The sequence below is a fragment of the Bos indicus genome, chromosome 1 (assembly GCF_029378745.1).
Source record: "Bos indicus isolate NIAB-ARS_2022 breed Sahiwal x Tharparkar chromosome 1, NIAB-ARS_B.indTharparkar_mat_pri_1.0, whole genome shotgun sequence".
NCBI lineage: Eukaryota > Metazoa > Chordata > Mammalia > Artiodactyla > Bovidae > Bos > Bos indicus.
The window spans coordinates 1,805,972-1,820,166 of NC_091760.1; the positions used below are offsets into that span (position 1 = coordinate 1,805,972).

Below are 14,195 nucleotides of genomic sequence, written 5' to 3' on the forward strand. Positions count from 1 at the left end.
CGGGGAAACTACACGTCCCGAAATGCACCGCTCCGCGCGCCGGCGCACCTGCGCCGCTATGGCGGGTAGGCGGCTCCTCCGGCGCAGTGGGCCCGGGCCGCGGAGACGGTTTCCAGGTTCTCGAAACCGCGCTATGGGCCGGGGCGGCCTTAGTGCGGCCGCAACATGGGTCACCAGACAGACTTGGCTGGGCCAGGGGCGAACTTCCGGGGCGTGGGCCAGGCATTTTCGTCCACGCCGGGGGGCGGGAGGCGGGGCACGTTCTTGTTCTCCACTGACTGCAGCTGGAGGAGGAGGACGGCGGCGGGAGAGCGGGGCGTCGCGGGGCCCCTCCCCCTCAGCTGTCTCTCATCCCTGGGTGGTCCTCGCTGTGTGCCGCCGAGGGCAAGAGGGTTCCCAGTTCAGTCGCTCAGTCGTGTCCGACTCTTTGTGACCCCATGGACTGCAGCATGCCAGGCTTCCCTGTCCATCACCAACTCCCGGAGTACACTCAAACTCATGTCCATTGAGTCGGTGATGCCATCCAACCAGCTCATCCTCTGTCGTCCCCTTCTCTTGCCCTCAATCTTGCCCAGCATCAGGGTCTTTTCCAGTGAGTCCTGTTTGCATCAGGTGGCCAAAGTATTGGGAGTTTCATTCAGCTTCAGCATCAGTCCTTCCAATGAATATTCAGCACTGATTTCCTCTAGGATGGACTGGTTGGATCTCCTTGCAGTCCAAGTGATTCTCAAGATGTCTTCAACACCAGTTCAAGATGTCTTCAACACCAGTTCAAAAGCATCAATTCTTTGGTGCTCAGTTTTCTTTATAGTCCAACTCTCACATCCATACATGACTACTGGAAAAACCATAGCCTTGACTAGACCTTTGTTCGCCAAGTAAATATGCTGTCTAGGTTTGTCATAGCTTTTCTTCCAAGGAGCAAACATCTTTTAATTTCATGGCTGCAGTCACCATCTGCAGTGATTTTGGAGCCCCACCCCCCCCCTCCCCAATAAAGTCTGTTACTGTTTCCACTGCTTCCCCATCTATTTGCCATGAAGTGATGGGACTGGATGCCATGATCTTAGTTTTGTGAAAGTGAAGTCTCTCAGTTGTGTCTAACTCTTTGCAACCCCATGGACTGTAGCCTGCCAGGATCCTCTGTCCATGGGATTTTCCAGGTAAGAATACTGGAGTGGGTTGCCATTTCCTTCTCCAGGAGATCTTTCCAACCCGGGATTGAACCCAGGTCTCCCTCACTGTAGGCAGACACTTTACTATCTGAGCCACCAGGGAATGTTGAGCTTTAAGCCAACTTTTTCACTCTCCTCTTTCACTTTTATAAAAGGCTCTTTAGTTCTTCTTCACTTTCTGCCTTAAGTGTGGTGTCATCTGCATATCTGAGGTTATTGATATTTCTCCTGGCAATCTTGATTCCAGCTTTTGCTTCATCCAGTCCAGCATTTCTCATGATGTACTCTGCATGTAAGTTAAATAAGCAGGGTGACAATATACAGCCTTGACATACTTTCCTGATTTGGAACCAGTTTGTTGTTGGAACCAGTCTGATGTAGGTCCTCAGAAGTTTCCAAATTTAGCCTTTATCTTCTCTGCCAAAAATGCATTCCTTTCCCTTTGGGATGGTTGTAGGGTGACAGTTACTAGGTTCCCAGATTCCTTCATTCAACAAGCGCTTAGTAAACCCGAGTGGAATTTGAGCCCACTCCCAAGCAAGGGTGCAAAGTGGACACCCAAAATTCCAGGGTAACAAGAGGGAAGTTCACCCTTTTTTGGTTGAGGAAACTGAGGCAGGGGGAGATTAAGCGGTTGATTCAAGGAAACGTGTGGATTGGAGTGGCAAAATTGATATCTGAACCCAGGCAGTCTCGTGGAATCCCGTTGGGAGTGCAGAGGAAAGGACAAACTGAGGGACTGGGGAGTAGGGGGTTAATTCTGTCAACAAGTTCTGCCAAGTTTTCCTGGAGAGAGTAACAAAAATAGCTTTGCTCGAAGCACTTTGCCTATTGTCTAATAAAAGTCTTACAAGCCTATAAAAGACATGATGTGACCATAACAATTTCACAGATGAAGAAACGGAGACATGAACTGATTAAACTGTCCAAGGTTTTAAAGCCAGCAAGTGCCAGAGCTGAGACCTGAATCTGGGTAATCTGAACCTCGACTATCAGGGCAGCCACTGCCATGGGTTCCTTTTCAAATGACTTCTGAGCTCTGCTGCAAAAAGTGAGTGGGACTCAGTTTATATGGATCAACTGGAAAGAACTCTAAAAGCAGACGGGTGGGAAAGAAAACCAGCAATTTGTTGGAACTGGCGTTTTTTTAGTTGCCAGGTTGAATGTGGCAAGGCTGGGTTCGGTGGGAATTGATGCTGGAGTGACAAAGTGGAGCAGGTACCAGCAGCTGTAGACCTGAAATGCTGGTAAATATTGGGCTTTTCTCCTATTCCCCCAAAGTAAAGTTGGCTGCTAACCATCTGGGTTGGCCCCAATATACTTTAAGTGATGATAATAAAACGTACTTAATTAGGGGAACCTGGATATTTTCCCCTTTGTTTTTCTGTGTCAAAGATAAAAAAAAGCTTGACACCATTGAAGTGTAAAGGATGGACTTTATTCAGTAACTATCACAATAGGGAAGAGAACCCAGCATGAACCAAGCTCGCTTTGTACAGAGGTAACTGAGCATTTTAAAAGGAGAAGGAGGGGGACTTCCCTGATTTGATCCCTGGACCAGAAACTAGGATCCCACCTGCCTTGGGGGAACTGAGCCCATGTGCTGCAGTACGAGGAGTCTATGTGCCTCAACAAAGACCCAGCACAGCCAAAATTAAAAAAAAAAAAAAAATGATAAGAAGGGGTTGGACAGCAGGTACTTGAGCAGAGTCAGTGGAAATTTATAAAAAGTGAAGGGGACTGGGTCAACTGCATCTGAGTCTGTCAATAGATGCTTACCTGGAGGAGAAACAAAGTTCAGCCTTTATGACTGGAGGCAGTGGTGCAAGTTAAAGCCGTTACCTCCTTGAATGCTAGCATATCAAAGAGACAAGGCGGTTCTGGGTGGTAAATGATTTATACCTCAAAGGAGGAGAAAAAGGATTTATAATTGAAAGGTTTCTAAAGTAAATGCTGTAGCAGGGATTCAGGGGCTGATTTGCCTACCACCAGGTTTTGGCCTGAACAAATAGTACGTTCTCCTGGCCCCTTAAGTTTTCCTAGGCAGGCACCTTAAAGCATGCCAGGATCTCCTTAGGGATGTAGGTAGTGTTTGTTCAAGTCTCTCAGTGTGGGGAGGTGGATGGTATCTTTTGTGCCAAGAGTCTTCAGGGTTTTTAGGCCAAGGTTGAGGTCAATTCAAGAAGAGGGTTCAAAGGAGCCTGACCAGGGTTTGGTCAAGGAGATAAATTTGGTTTCTACCAAATTTAGTAGAAACCAGAAGTTTCTACCAGTTAGTAGAAACCTTGGATTCCTGTCTGGATCCAGACCCAAAGCCGAGATTTTGTTGCCCGAGTTGCTGCTCTGGTTGTTGTTCAGTCACTCAGTCATGTCCAGCTCTCTGTGACGCCATGGACTGCAGCACACCAGTCTTCTCTGTCCTGCACTGTTTCCTAGAGTTTGCGCAAACTCATGTCCATTCAATCAGTGATGCTATCCATCTGCTGCTCTGGGCACGTTGATTAAAATGTTCTGGAGACTTCCTGGTAGTCCAGTAGTTAAGAATATGCCTTCCAAACTACTCTCTTCTTTTGTAAATGTTTAACACAGTTTTTCATAATAAAATTAAAAAAGAAAAAGAATCTACCTTCCAATGAGGGGACACTGATTTGATACCTGTTCGGGGAACTATGATCCCACATGCCACAGGGCAACTAAGCTTGCATGCCACAACTAAGACTGAATGCAACCAAAATAAATAAATTAATTAAAAAAAAATTGTGTGGTTCAGCATTTCTGGGTTTCTCATCTAAGGAGAGAAACTACCCTTGCCATATATGCTCTTGGAATATGGGTGGCTTTCCTCAACAGTGCATTGAATGCTTCTGTTAGCACAGTCACATGCTTGTTATTAGGAAACAGACCTAATGTCTTTCACTCTAAAGAGACAAATCTTGTAATCCATATAAGATGCTGAAGAAGGACTCCTCTTTTCAATTTTGTCTCAGTGCTCTGAGACTTGAGGCTTTGTTCACAACGCCCTGTCTCGGCTGAGTAGACGGGGAGCTGGGGAAGGAACAGAGTATAAGCAAGGGGGCATGAAGCTTCATGAGGTTACACCCCATATATCTGTCTTGCTGTTGACTTTCCCCTCTCAGCGGCTCTCTGGACCTTAACCCGAGGTGGGCAGGCCCTCTGTTCTGGCTCCTCCCACTTTGTGTTGGTCTCCGTTATAACCCTGTCACTTTATATCATCAGGATGTTCTGACTCCTTCTCTGTGCCTGCCTCCCTCTCTGCTGAGTGAGTTCCTCCAGCTCAGAGAATCACGTTCATCTGTATACTCCTGGTCTAGGCCATTGACCCAGAAAGTGAAAGTGAAAGTCACTCAGTCATGTCCAACTCTTTGTGACCCCATGTACTATACAACCCATGGAATTCTCCAGGCAAGAATACTGGAGTGTGCAGCCTTTCCCTTCTCCAGGGGATCTTCCCAACCCAGGGACTGAACTCAGTTCTCCCGCATGGCAGGCAGATTCTTTGCCAGCTGAGCCACAAGGGAAGCCATTGACCCAAGTAGACAGATAATAAATGGTACTTGATTGAATTAAGGAATGAAGTCACCTAATCTGTGAACTGGGGTTGCCTATCCATAAGTGAAATGGTCTGACAAGGATTCTGTGATCTTCAAGGTGCCCTTTGGCCCTGACATTCTATAATATCATGACCCCCAGGGTCAAAATATTAAGCAGTTACCATCTAGTTCTTCAATAGACCTCAGCAATTCAGCCACTTTCCATACATTCATGAAAATAAATTTCTTGAAACACAAATAAGTAATTGTAAACCAAGAAAATAAATTGAGTGAAAAGAATGAGTGGTTTATTAGGCAGCATTTTCACATATTATTATTATTTTCTATAATAACAAGAACTTTTAAGTTAGTCTTCTGTAAAATTTAAAATGTTAATTAAAAATATGTTTCTGTTATACCAGGTAGTTCCTAAAGATTCTATCTATTTGGTGTGGACTCTGCCCTTATGAAATGTTGGTTCTGTCTTCCGACTTCCAAATAAGCTCAATGCCAAGGAAACAATACACATAAAGGAAACCTGTGGTTCTGTTCATTTGTCACTTCAGACTCTATATTCATGAATTAATAAATAAATGCTCCTACTTCAATCTAGTGAGCAAGTGATAGATTTTTGAACCTCCATTTCAGAATAATACACCTTGGTTACTTATAAATTGAGTCAGTCAAACATACAGAATAATGTTTCACAAGGGAGACTATTCAATGATTTGTTAATTTCTCCTTTCTATCCCCACTGCCACTGCCCAGGCACATTACTTCAAATTTGGTTTTATTTTCACTATTGACATTGATTAAAATGACACTGACATTGCACAGAAAGGAAAAGAGGTCTTCAACATAAATTATTGCTCCACAGAGGAAACGTGAAGCATGAGATTGAAATGTCCTCTTAGCTGATCAGCTACGGGATCTCAATGAAAATTCTCAACACAGAGTGAGGAACTTAGTGTCTTCAAAGCATGACAACTTGGATTGACTCCATGGAACAAGCATCTCTTCCTATTTGCATATCAGATGTTGACTCCATGCCTCCACCTCTGATTAAGGAGACATCGTGAGCGCTGCTGCACCTGTGTTCTCATGGATGGTGGCCCTTGGTTCTTCTAGGTTCACAATTTGACTTCTGTACTTCCCTTGCCAGTCCTCCACGATGTACTGGTGGTATGGGTCATTGGAGTGCTCTCGTCTCTTGGATTTCACCGTGCTCACCAGGATGGCTACAATGATGAAAGAGAACATTCCGATCATCACCATAAGGTACAAGATGACATAGTAGAAGTTCTCAGCATCAACCTTGGCTTGCAGGGCCTCTTGCTCAACCGTTGTGTTCCTGCGCCAGTTTTCCATGTAAGTGATAAAAATCTTTTTGAAGACATATTCCAGTGTCTGTGTCAGATTGGATAGAGTTGGCATATTTCCGTCCTGCTGCAATTTAAATAAAATAGGTGAACAAGTTTAAGAAAATGAATTCTTTCTCTATTTGGCTGCCTTAAGGAATGGAGGGAGGGCCAGACAAGGTTAGGTGGGGGGAGTAATATTATTTCTTCTTTACCTGGCTGGTGATTAAGTGCATATTTTATTATTCTTTAAATTTTGCATGTTTTATGCAACAGTTTTTCATGCACAGTATTTTATAATAAAAGTAACATAAGCACATAATAGTTACAGAGCATATAAAACTATATGTATTATGATCCCAATTTGCATATATAAATAAATAATATATGTAGAAGAAAATGAAAAAAGCCTGGAAATAAATAAGCTTAAAGTATTAACATGGCTGGTATACTCAGATTTTTTCTTCCTTATATTTTTCTTACCTTCAAAATTTTCATTGATTACCTTTCATCCATTACTTTGTTTCTAAATAGACGGGTCACCTCACAATAGCTAGCACAATGCCTTATTCATAATAGATATTCCACAGACATCAGCTGAAGGGAGCAATGATGATGTATGTTCTGTGTTCTTAGGGAATTATGGGGCAGAAGTCTGCAAGGGCCGTGGACAGACATTGTGATGCTCTCCGTTTCCTATGTGTAGGCTGTGATTTATTCCAGGTATCCCTAAGGTATGAGTATGTCCTTCTGTATTTGAACGAAGCACTTTCAGTAAGTGATACAAAGGAACGTGAGAGATTACTCATATTTCGCAACTCCATTCTTGTTCCCACTGCCTGGCCACCAGCGTCTCTCACCTGGCGGACACAGTGCAGTACAATACAACCCTCCCTAAAACCGCCTCCCCGGGGTCACATCTGCCTATCTCTGCCCAGTCAATGTGCTCTTTTTAAGAGGGAAATGGGAGCATATCGTTTCCTTGTTTTGAAAACATGCAATACCTTCCTGTTGTTCTCAAAGTAAAATCCTCCTTCCTGGCCTGGCCAGGCCAGCCCAGCCCCTAACCACATCCCCAATTATTCTTCCCTTATGGCAACTGGTCTTACTGGCCTGGCCTGCCTTCCTCCATGTCAGTAAACATTCTTCTGCATCAGGACATTTGCACATTCTATTCCCTCAGCCTGGAATACTTTCCCCCTTGTCTTCCCTCTGCTACCCCCTCGACCTCTGGGCCCCAGCTTAGCTGCTGCTTCTGAGAAAATATCCCTGGTCCTGCTCTCAGCCATTCTCCCCTCTCCCAGTTCTCTCCAATAGTGTCTTTTTTTGTGTTGTTTGGTTGTTGTTTTAGTTGCTAAGTCATGTCCAACTCTTTTGCGACTCTATGGAAACTGCCTGGCTCCTCTGTCCTTGGGATTCTCCAGGGAAGAATACTGGAGTGGGTTACCACTTCCTTCTCCAGGGGATCTTCCCAACCCAGGTATCGAACCCCCATCTCCTGCATTAGCAGATGAGTTCTTTACCACTGAGCCACCAGGTAAGCCCAGTGTCTTTTTACTTTTCTTCAAAGCACTCTCTCCAATATGTGGTAATTATGTGTATATGTCATTTTGTATGTGTGTAATTATTGGCTTGTGGTCTCATGTTTCCCATCAGTCACCACGCCTCTGTCTACCCTCGTTTAGCAAACATTGGCACAGAGTCTGGCACACACTGGGCACACAATGGATGTTTGATGAGTAAATGAATGTGCCAGGTATGTGCCGGCATTGGAAATGCAGCAACAGCGAATATGAGAATTCTACCTGTGGAACCTCAGTGTTGTGGGAGAGATGGAAACAAAGGAGCGTGCGAGGTGCAAAGCATTGTAACAGGTGTGAACAGAGAGGGTCAAAAAGAAATTTAACAAAGATGTAAGATTGCCCTGAAGTACTCGTCATGCACAGTCTGTGGGGTCCCAAAGAGTTGGACACAACTGAGTGACTGAACAACAACTTGCCAAGCACATTTTCCAAGCAATGTGACAGAGGTATGCTTGTCCTCCTTAAAATAGCAGTTCACTGTTTAAGAGTGTAGCTGAACTGACTTTAACCAGACTCAAGACATCATCACCACTGGCTTCTTCCACCTTTAAGAGTTCAGGTCTACTCATCGGGGGGAACTCACATGTGTCTCATGCATCATCAGACAACCAGCCCTTCCCGTATTCTCTGGGGCTCACCTCACAAATGTGATGGAGCCCGACTGCTTCACCCACCAGAGTTCTCACCCTCTGGTCCTTCCAGCCCTTTCCCACAGCTTCAGCCAATAAAGAAAACTGATTTCCCAGTGTATACATCCCCCTGCCACACCCGCTAGAGAGAATTCGGTTTCCTCTGGTTAAGTCAAGTAGAAAAATGGTTGGAACATAGAGACAACGGGGGGAAAAAACCAGCAAAACAAACAAAAATCCCAGAAGAGCTAAGTTTACGAAATAAAAAGGCTGGTTGGTGGGTGATGCGGGAAGTTTAGTCTGGGAGAAGACCCTGAGCGACTGTGGAGTAGGAGGCAACTGAGAAGGGGAAGAAGGGACCTCTTCTGGGCAGAGAACTGGATCCCCTTCATGTTTTGTTGTGTTTTTTGTGGTTTTGTTGTTGTTGTTGTTGTTGAGATGAGAACTATTCAAGTTGTCTCTGTTCATTGAAGTGCTGTTCTGTGAAGTGGCTCCAGCATGCCCTGGGCCACCTGAGGCCCACCTTGGAGGCCCACGTAGGATCGGGGTTCCCCCAGAGAGGTAGTCACATGACAAGCTCCTCCAAGCACTGAGCTCCTTGGCCTACCCGCCTTCCATGAGTCTCCTTTGTGGGCTGTGTCTCTGTGCCTGTAATTCCTGTCTCCTCCAGGCGGAGGCAGTAGAGTCCCAGTGTCACATGGAAGGGACGGTAATGTCAGTCACGCTCACTGCCAACACTGTTCTGTGAATGTTTTCATCAAAGCAACTCCTAAGTTCTTCACCACCTATGAACACTCCAGGCCAGAGCCTGACTCATAAGAAGAGTTCAGTCATTAGCCCCCTGTTCCTTCAGGGCTCCGAGGGAACACAGTGGTCACAGGAGAGGCGTGCTTTGATGTTTAGCAAGGCCATCCAGGATGGGGTGCCTCAAGGGAATGAGGATGGGGCACTTTGAATCTTGAGGGGAGGATCACTGCAGAGGAAGGAAGAAATACAGCTCCACTACAGGAGGGAGCTGGGACACATTTTATTCACACATTTTATTTTATTTTATTTTTCTAAGATGTATTTAGTTTGGGGCTGTGGTGGGTCTTTTGGCTACATGCAGACTGTCTCTAGTTGTGGTGAGTGGGGGCTACTCTTCGGTGCAATGCTCAAGCTTCTACTGCGGTGGCTTCTCTTGTTGCAGAGCATGGGCTTGAGGTGAATGGGCTTCAATCGTTGCAGCATATGGGCTCGGTGGTTTCACCTTGTGGGCTCTAGAGTGCTGGCTCAGTAAGTTGAGGTTTAGTTGCTCCACAGCATGTGGGATCTTCCCAGACCAGGGATTGAACCGGTGTCCCTTGCATTGCAAGATGGATTCTTAACCACTGGACCACCAGGAAAGCCCAAGATTCACACATGGTGAAAAGGTGGTTTGCTCTTGTAGTTTCAGGAACCTAGGTCAGTGGTCATCCCAACACAAGCATTTCCCTAAGCTCCTGGTCATGTTTGCTTGCTTGCTTAGTTTCAATTTCCTGTTCATTGTGTGCTATTCACAGGATGATCAAAACCTCTCTTAAATGTAGACAATTACCTCCTTCTCCAGGAGGCAGTGATCAAGACCATCCCCAAGAAAAGAAATGCAAAAAAGCAAAATGGTTGTCTGAGGAGGCCTTACAAATAGCTATAAAAAGAAGAGAATTGAAAGGCAAAGGAGAAAAGGAAAGATATACCCATTTAAATGCAGAGATCCAAAGAATAGCAAGGAGAGATAAGAAAGCCTTCCTCAGTGATCAATGCAAAGAAACAGAGGAAAACAATAGAATGGGAGAGACTAGAGATCTCATCAAGACAATTAGAGATATCAAGGGAACATTTCATGCAAAGATGGGCTCAATAAAGGACAAAAATGGTATGGACCTAACAGAAGCATAAGACATTAAGAAGAGGTGGCAAGAATACACAGAACTAGAAAAAAAAAAAAAAAAATATCCTCACGACCCAGATAATCATGATGGTGTGATCACTCACTTAGAGCCAGACATCCTGAAATTCGAAATCAAGTGGGCCTTAGGAAGCATCACTACAAACAAAGCTAGTGGAGGTGATGAAATTCCAGTTGAGCTATTTCAAATCCTAAAAGATGATGCTGTGAAAGTGCTGCACTCAATATGTCAGCAAATTTGGAAAACTCAGCAATGGCCACAGGACTGGAAAAGTCAGTTTTCATTCCAATCCCAAAGAAAGGCAATGACAAAGAATGCTCAAACTACCACACAATTGCACTCATCTCACACACTAGCAAAGTAATGCTCAGAATTCTCCAAGCCAGGCTTTCACAGTACATGAACCAAAAACTTCCAGATGTTCAAGCTGTATTTAGAAAAGGCAGAAGAACCAGAGATCTAATTGCCAACATCTGTTGGAACACAGAAAAAGCAAGAGAGTTCCAGAAAAATGTCTACTTCTGCTTTATTGACTATGCCAAAGCCTTTGACTGTGTGGATCACAACAAACTGTGGAAAATTCTTCAAGAGGTGGGAATACTAGACCACCTGAACTGCCTCCTGAAAAATCTGTATGCAGGTCAAGAAGCAACAGTTAGAACTGGACATGGAACAACAGACTGGTTCCAAATCAGGAAAGGAGTACATCAAGGCTGTATATTGTCACCCTGCTTATTTAACTTATATGCAGAGTACATCATGAGAAATGCTGGACTGGATGAAGCACAGCTGGAATCAAGATTTCTGGGAGAAATATCAATAACCTCAGATACACATATGACACCACCCTTATGGCAGAAAGTGAAGAAGAACTAAAGAGCATCTTGATGAAAGTGAAAGAAGAGAGTGAAAAAGTTGGCTTAAAGCTCAACATTCAGAAAACTAAGATTATGGCATCCAGTCCCATCACTTCATGGCAAACAGATGGGGAAACAGTGACAGACTTTATTTTTGGGGGCTCCAAAATCACTGCAGATGGTGACTGCAGCCATGAAATTAAAAGATGCTTGTTCCTCAGAAGAAAAGTTATAACCAACCTAGACAGCATATTATAAAGCAGAGAAATTACTTTGCCAACAAAGGTCCATCTAGTCAAGGCTATGGTTTTTCCAGTAGTCATGTATGGATGTAAGAGTTGGACTATAAAGAAAGTTGAGTGCTGAAGAACTGATGCTTTTGAACTGTGGTGTTGGAGAAGACTCTTGAGAGTCCCTTGGACTGCAAAGAGATCCAACCAGTCCATCCTAAAGGAAATCAGTCCTGGGTGTTCATCGGAAGGACTGATGTTGAAGCTGAAACTCCAATACTTTAGCCACCTGATGCGAAGGGCTGACTCATTGGAAAAGACCCTGATGCTGGGAAAGATTGAGGGCAGAAGGAGAAGGGGTCAACAGAGGATGAGATGGTTGGATGGCATCACCGACTTGATGGAGATGAGTTTGGGTAAACTCCGGGAGTTGGTGATGGACAGGGAAGCCTGGCATGCTGCAGTCCATGGGGTTGCAAAGTGTCAGACATGGCTAAGCAACTGAACTGAATTGAATCTGTTTTACAAATGAGGAAACTGATGTTTAGAGAATAAATCCTTTGGTTTCAAAAGACAAGAGAATGGAGCTGCTGGAGGGCAGGGATCATTTTATGCATCTTTGAATCCCTGGGCCTGCACAGGGGTTGTTGGGTGAAGTGAAAGTCAATCATGTCCAACTCTTTGTGACTCCATGGACTGTAGCCCGCCAGGCTCCACTGCCTGTGGAATTCTCCAGACAAGAATACTGCAGGGGGTTGCTATGCCCTTCTCCAGGGAATCTTCCCAACCAGGGATTGAATCCAGGTCTCCTGCATTGGAGGCAGATTCTTTATCATGTGAGCCCCTGGGAAAGCCCGGGGTTGGTGAGGAGCAGACTTTTATTACTCATTCATTCACCTGTGTTCTGCAGATTTCAACATGAAACTACAATAGTGATTCTTAAATTATTTGTGGGAGGGGAGGGGGGGTAGGGAGGGTCCCCAGATTCCTTGAAAAACAAAATTGAAAAATATGACTATTTTTCCCCAGGAAAGTATATGTATGCAGACACAAAGCTCTACATTCACTTTTGGGGGACTCCTGGGCCCCTGAAACCCAACCAAGAATCTTTGCTACAAAGTAGCTTTGAGATGAAGGAGTTCGGAGTTCAGAGTTCCCCTGGAGTTGGCTTTGTTTCTGGGTGTGGACAAAGCTGCACTGACCGGCCTCTTAGAGCTAATACTGCTGATTATTTGTTCAGCTCTTTTATACGGACAGAGGCCATTGATAAGCAGATCAGGAGGTGCTTTTTAAGCACAGAGCTGAAAAGGGCCTCTGGGGATAAAATGCCTCAGTGCTGACCCCTGGCCAGACTGAAAAAGTCAAGGCCAAGGAGGATTCACTATTTAGACGCTGTTTCATGAGACATGGCTGGGCAACTCATCCCATACCCACAGGCAAAAACCAAATCATGGTGTGTGAAAGCTGTTTCATTGATGGACATTCTGCTGAAACAAACAGATTAACATTTCTGATATCCAGAATAACTATTTAACTGATAGACGTTGACCACATTTAGTATAAACAGTTTTTCCTCCTCTAAGTTGAATATCATAATAGGCATTCACCTTAGGAAGGAATGGAGAGGCCACTATTATTTACATCCTGTTGAACCATTTGAAGTTGCCATTTATAGAGGTTAAAAATTGTCGGATATTGGCAAGGTCATACAGTTTAATACAAATTGGTCTACATTTTCAGGCATTCTTAATAGATGGTTCTTGCTCAGTCAAAAAAAACGATGGGTCCCTAGAGATTCTTGGAGCTTGTCTGCTGCTTTGGGGAGAGAGTAACTATAGCCCGAGACAAGCCCTTGGAATCCCCTGTCCAAGGTCACAGTGCTGAGTCTCGAAACCCAACTCACCCAGGCTGGCACCCAGCCCCTACTTTGTCCTAGAAGAGGTCACGAAGTCCAGAAACTCCCTGTGTCCATCGCCTGCAACCAGTCAGCTCACTGGGCAAAAAGAAATGAGACCAAGATCCAAGCTTGACTCCACACACATCAGTGGGTTGAGCCCTATCTTCAGGACACATAATAACCCCTAAACTGTCACACAATGAAAGTGTCAATGGCTCAGTCGTGTCTGACTCTTTGTGACCCCATAGGCTGTAGCCCACTAGGCTCCTCTGTCCATTGGATTTTCCAGGCAAGAATACTGGAGTGGGTTGCCATTCCCTTCTCCAGGGGATCTTCCTGACCCAGGGATTGAACCCAGGTCTCCTACAACTCAGGCAGATTCTGTACTGTCTGAGTTGCCAGGGGAGCCCCTGTCATAAATGTGCATAATTCATGACAAGGACAAAGGGACACTATGAGGAAAGCCACATGCCCTTGATTCTCAAACCCCAAAACTCTCTTTCCCACAAAGACTGTGGCTCACCAGTATCATCCGGACCTAAAGGCAGTAGTCTTTCCCTTTTATAACAGGAATAGAAAAAGAAGAGTATCTGCATTTACCATGAAACTTCCATTTAGAAAATTAAATATTCAGGGACTTCCCTGGTGGTCCAGTGGCTAAGACTTCACCCTCTCAGTGCAGAGGGCCCACATTCGTTTCCTGGTCAGGGAACTAGATCCCACATATGGCAACTAGGGCCTGGTGCAATTAATTAAATAAAATATTAAAAAAAAATAAAGAAACACACATTCAAAGTGCCCGGGCAAAGGCAACTACTGAAGAAACAAGTACAGAAAGCCCTACAGAAAGAAGAAGGAGGAAAAAGAGGGAAAGGAGAAGAAGAAAATACAGGAGGAAGGGGAGGAAGAGAGAGAGAAGAGAGAGAGAGAGAGCAAAAGGGTGCAGAAAAGGAAGGAAGGAAGAAAGTAAGGAAGGAAAGCAGAAAG

At 44.7% G+C, this 14,195-nt stretch overlaps 1 protein-coding gene across 1 annotated transcript; it reads right to left on the minus strand.

The window, feature by feature from the left end:
• Positions 1-5,453: 5,453 nt before the first annotated feature.
• On the minus strand, positions 5,454-13,527 carry KCNE2 (potassium voltage-gated channel subfamily E regulatory subunit 2). Its single transcript, XM_019967002.2, has 2 exons — positions 13,215-13,527; positions 5,454-6,172 (listed from the first exon to the last, which is right to left on the minus strand). The coding sequence occupies exon 2, from the start codon at positions 6,158-6,160 to the stop codon at positions 5,789-5,791; it is 372 nt and encodes a 123-aa protein (XP_019822561.1). The 5' UTR covers positions 6,161-6,172; positions 13,215-13,527; the 3' UTR covers positions 5,454-5,788.
• Between the last annotated feature and the right edge of the window lie 668 nt (positions 13,528-14,195).

Coding starts and splice junctions, on each gene's coding strand:
- KCNE2 (XM_019967002.2), bottom strand. CDS start 6,160: ATGCCAACTCTATCCAATCTGACACAGACACTGGAATATGTCTTCAAA.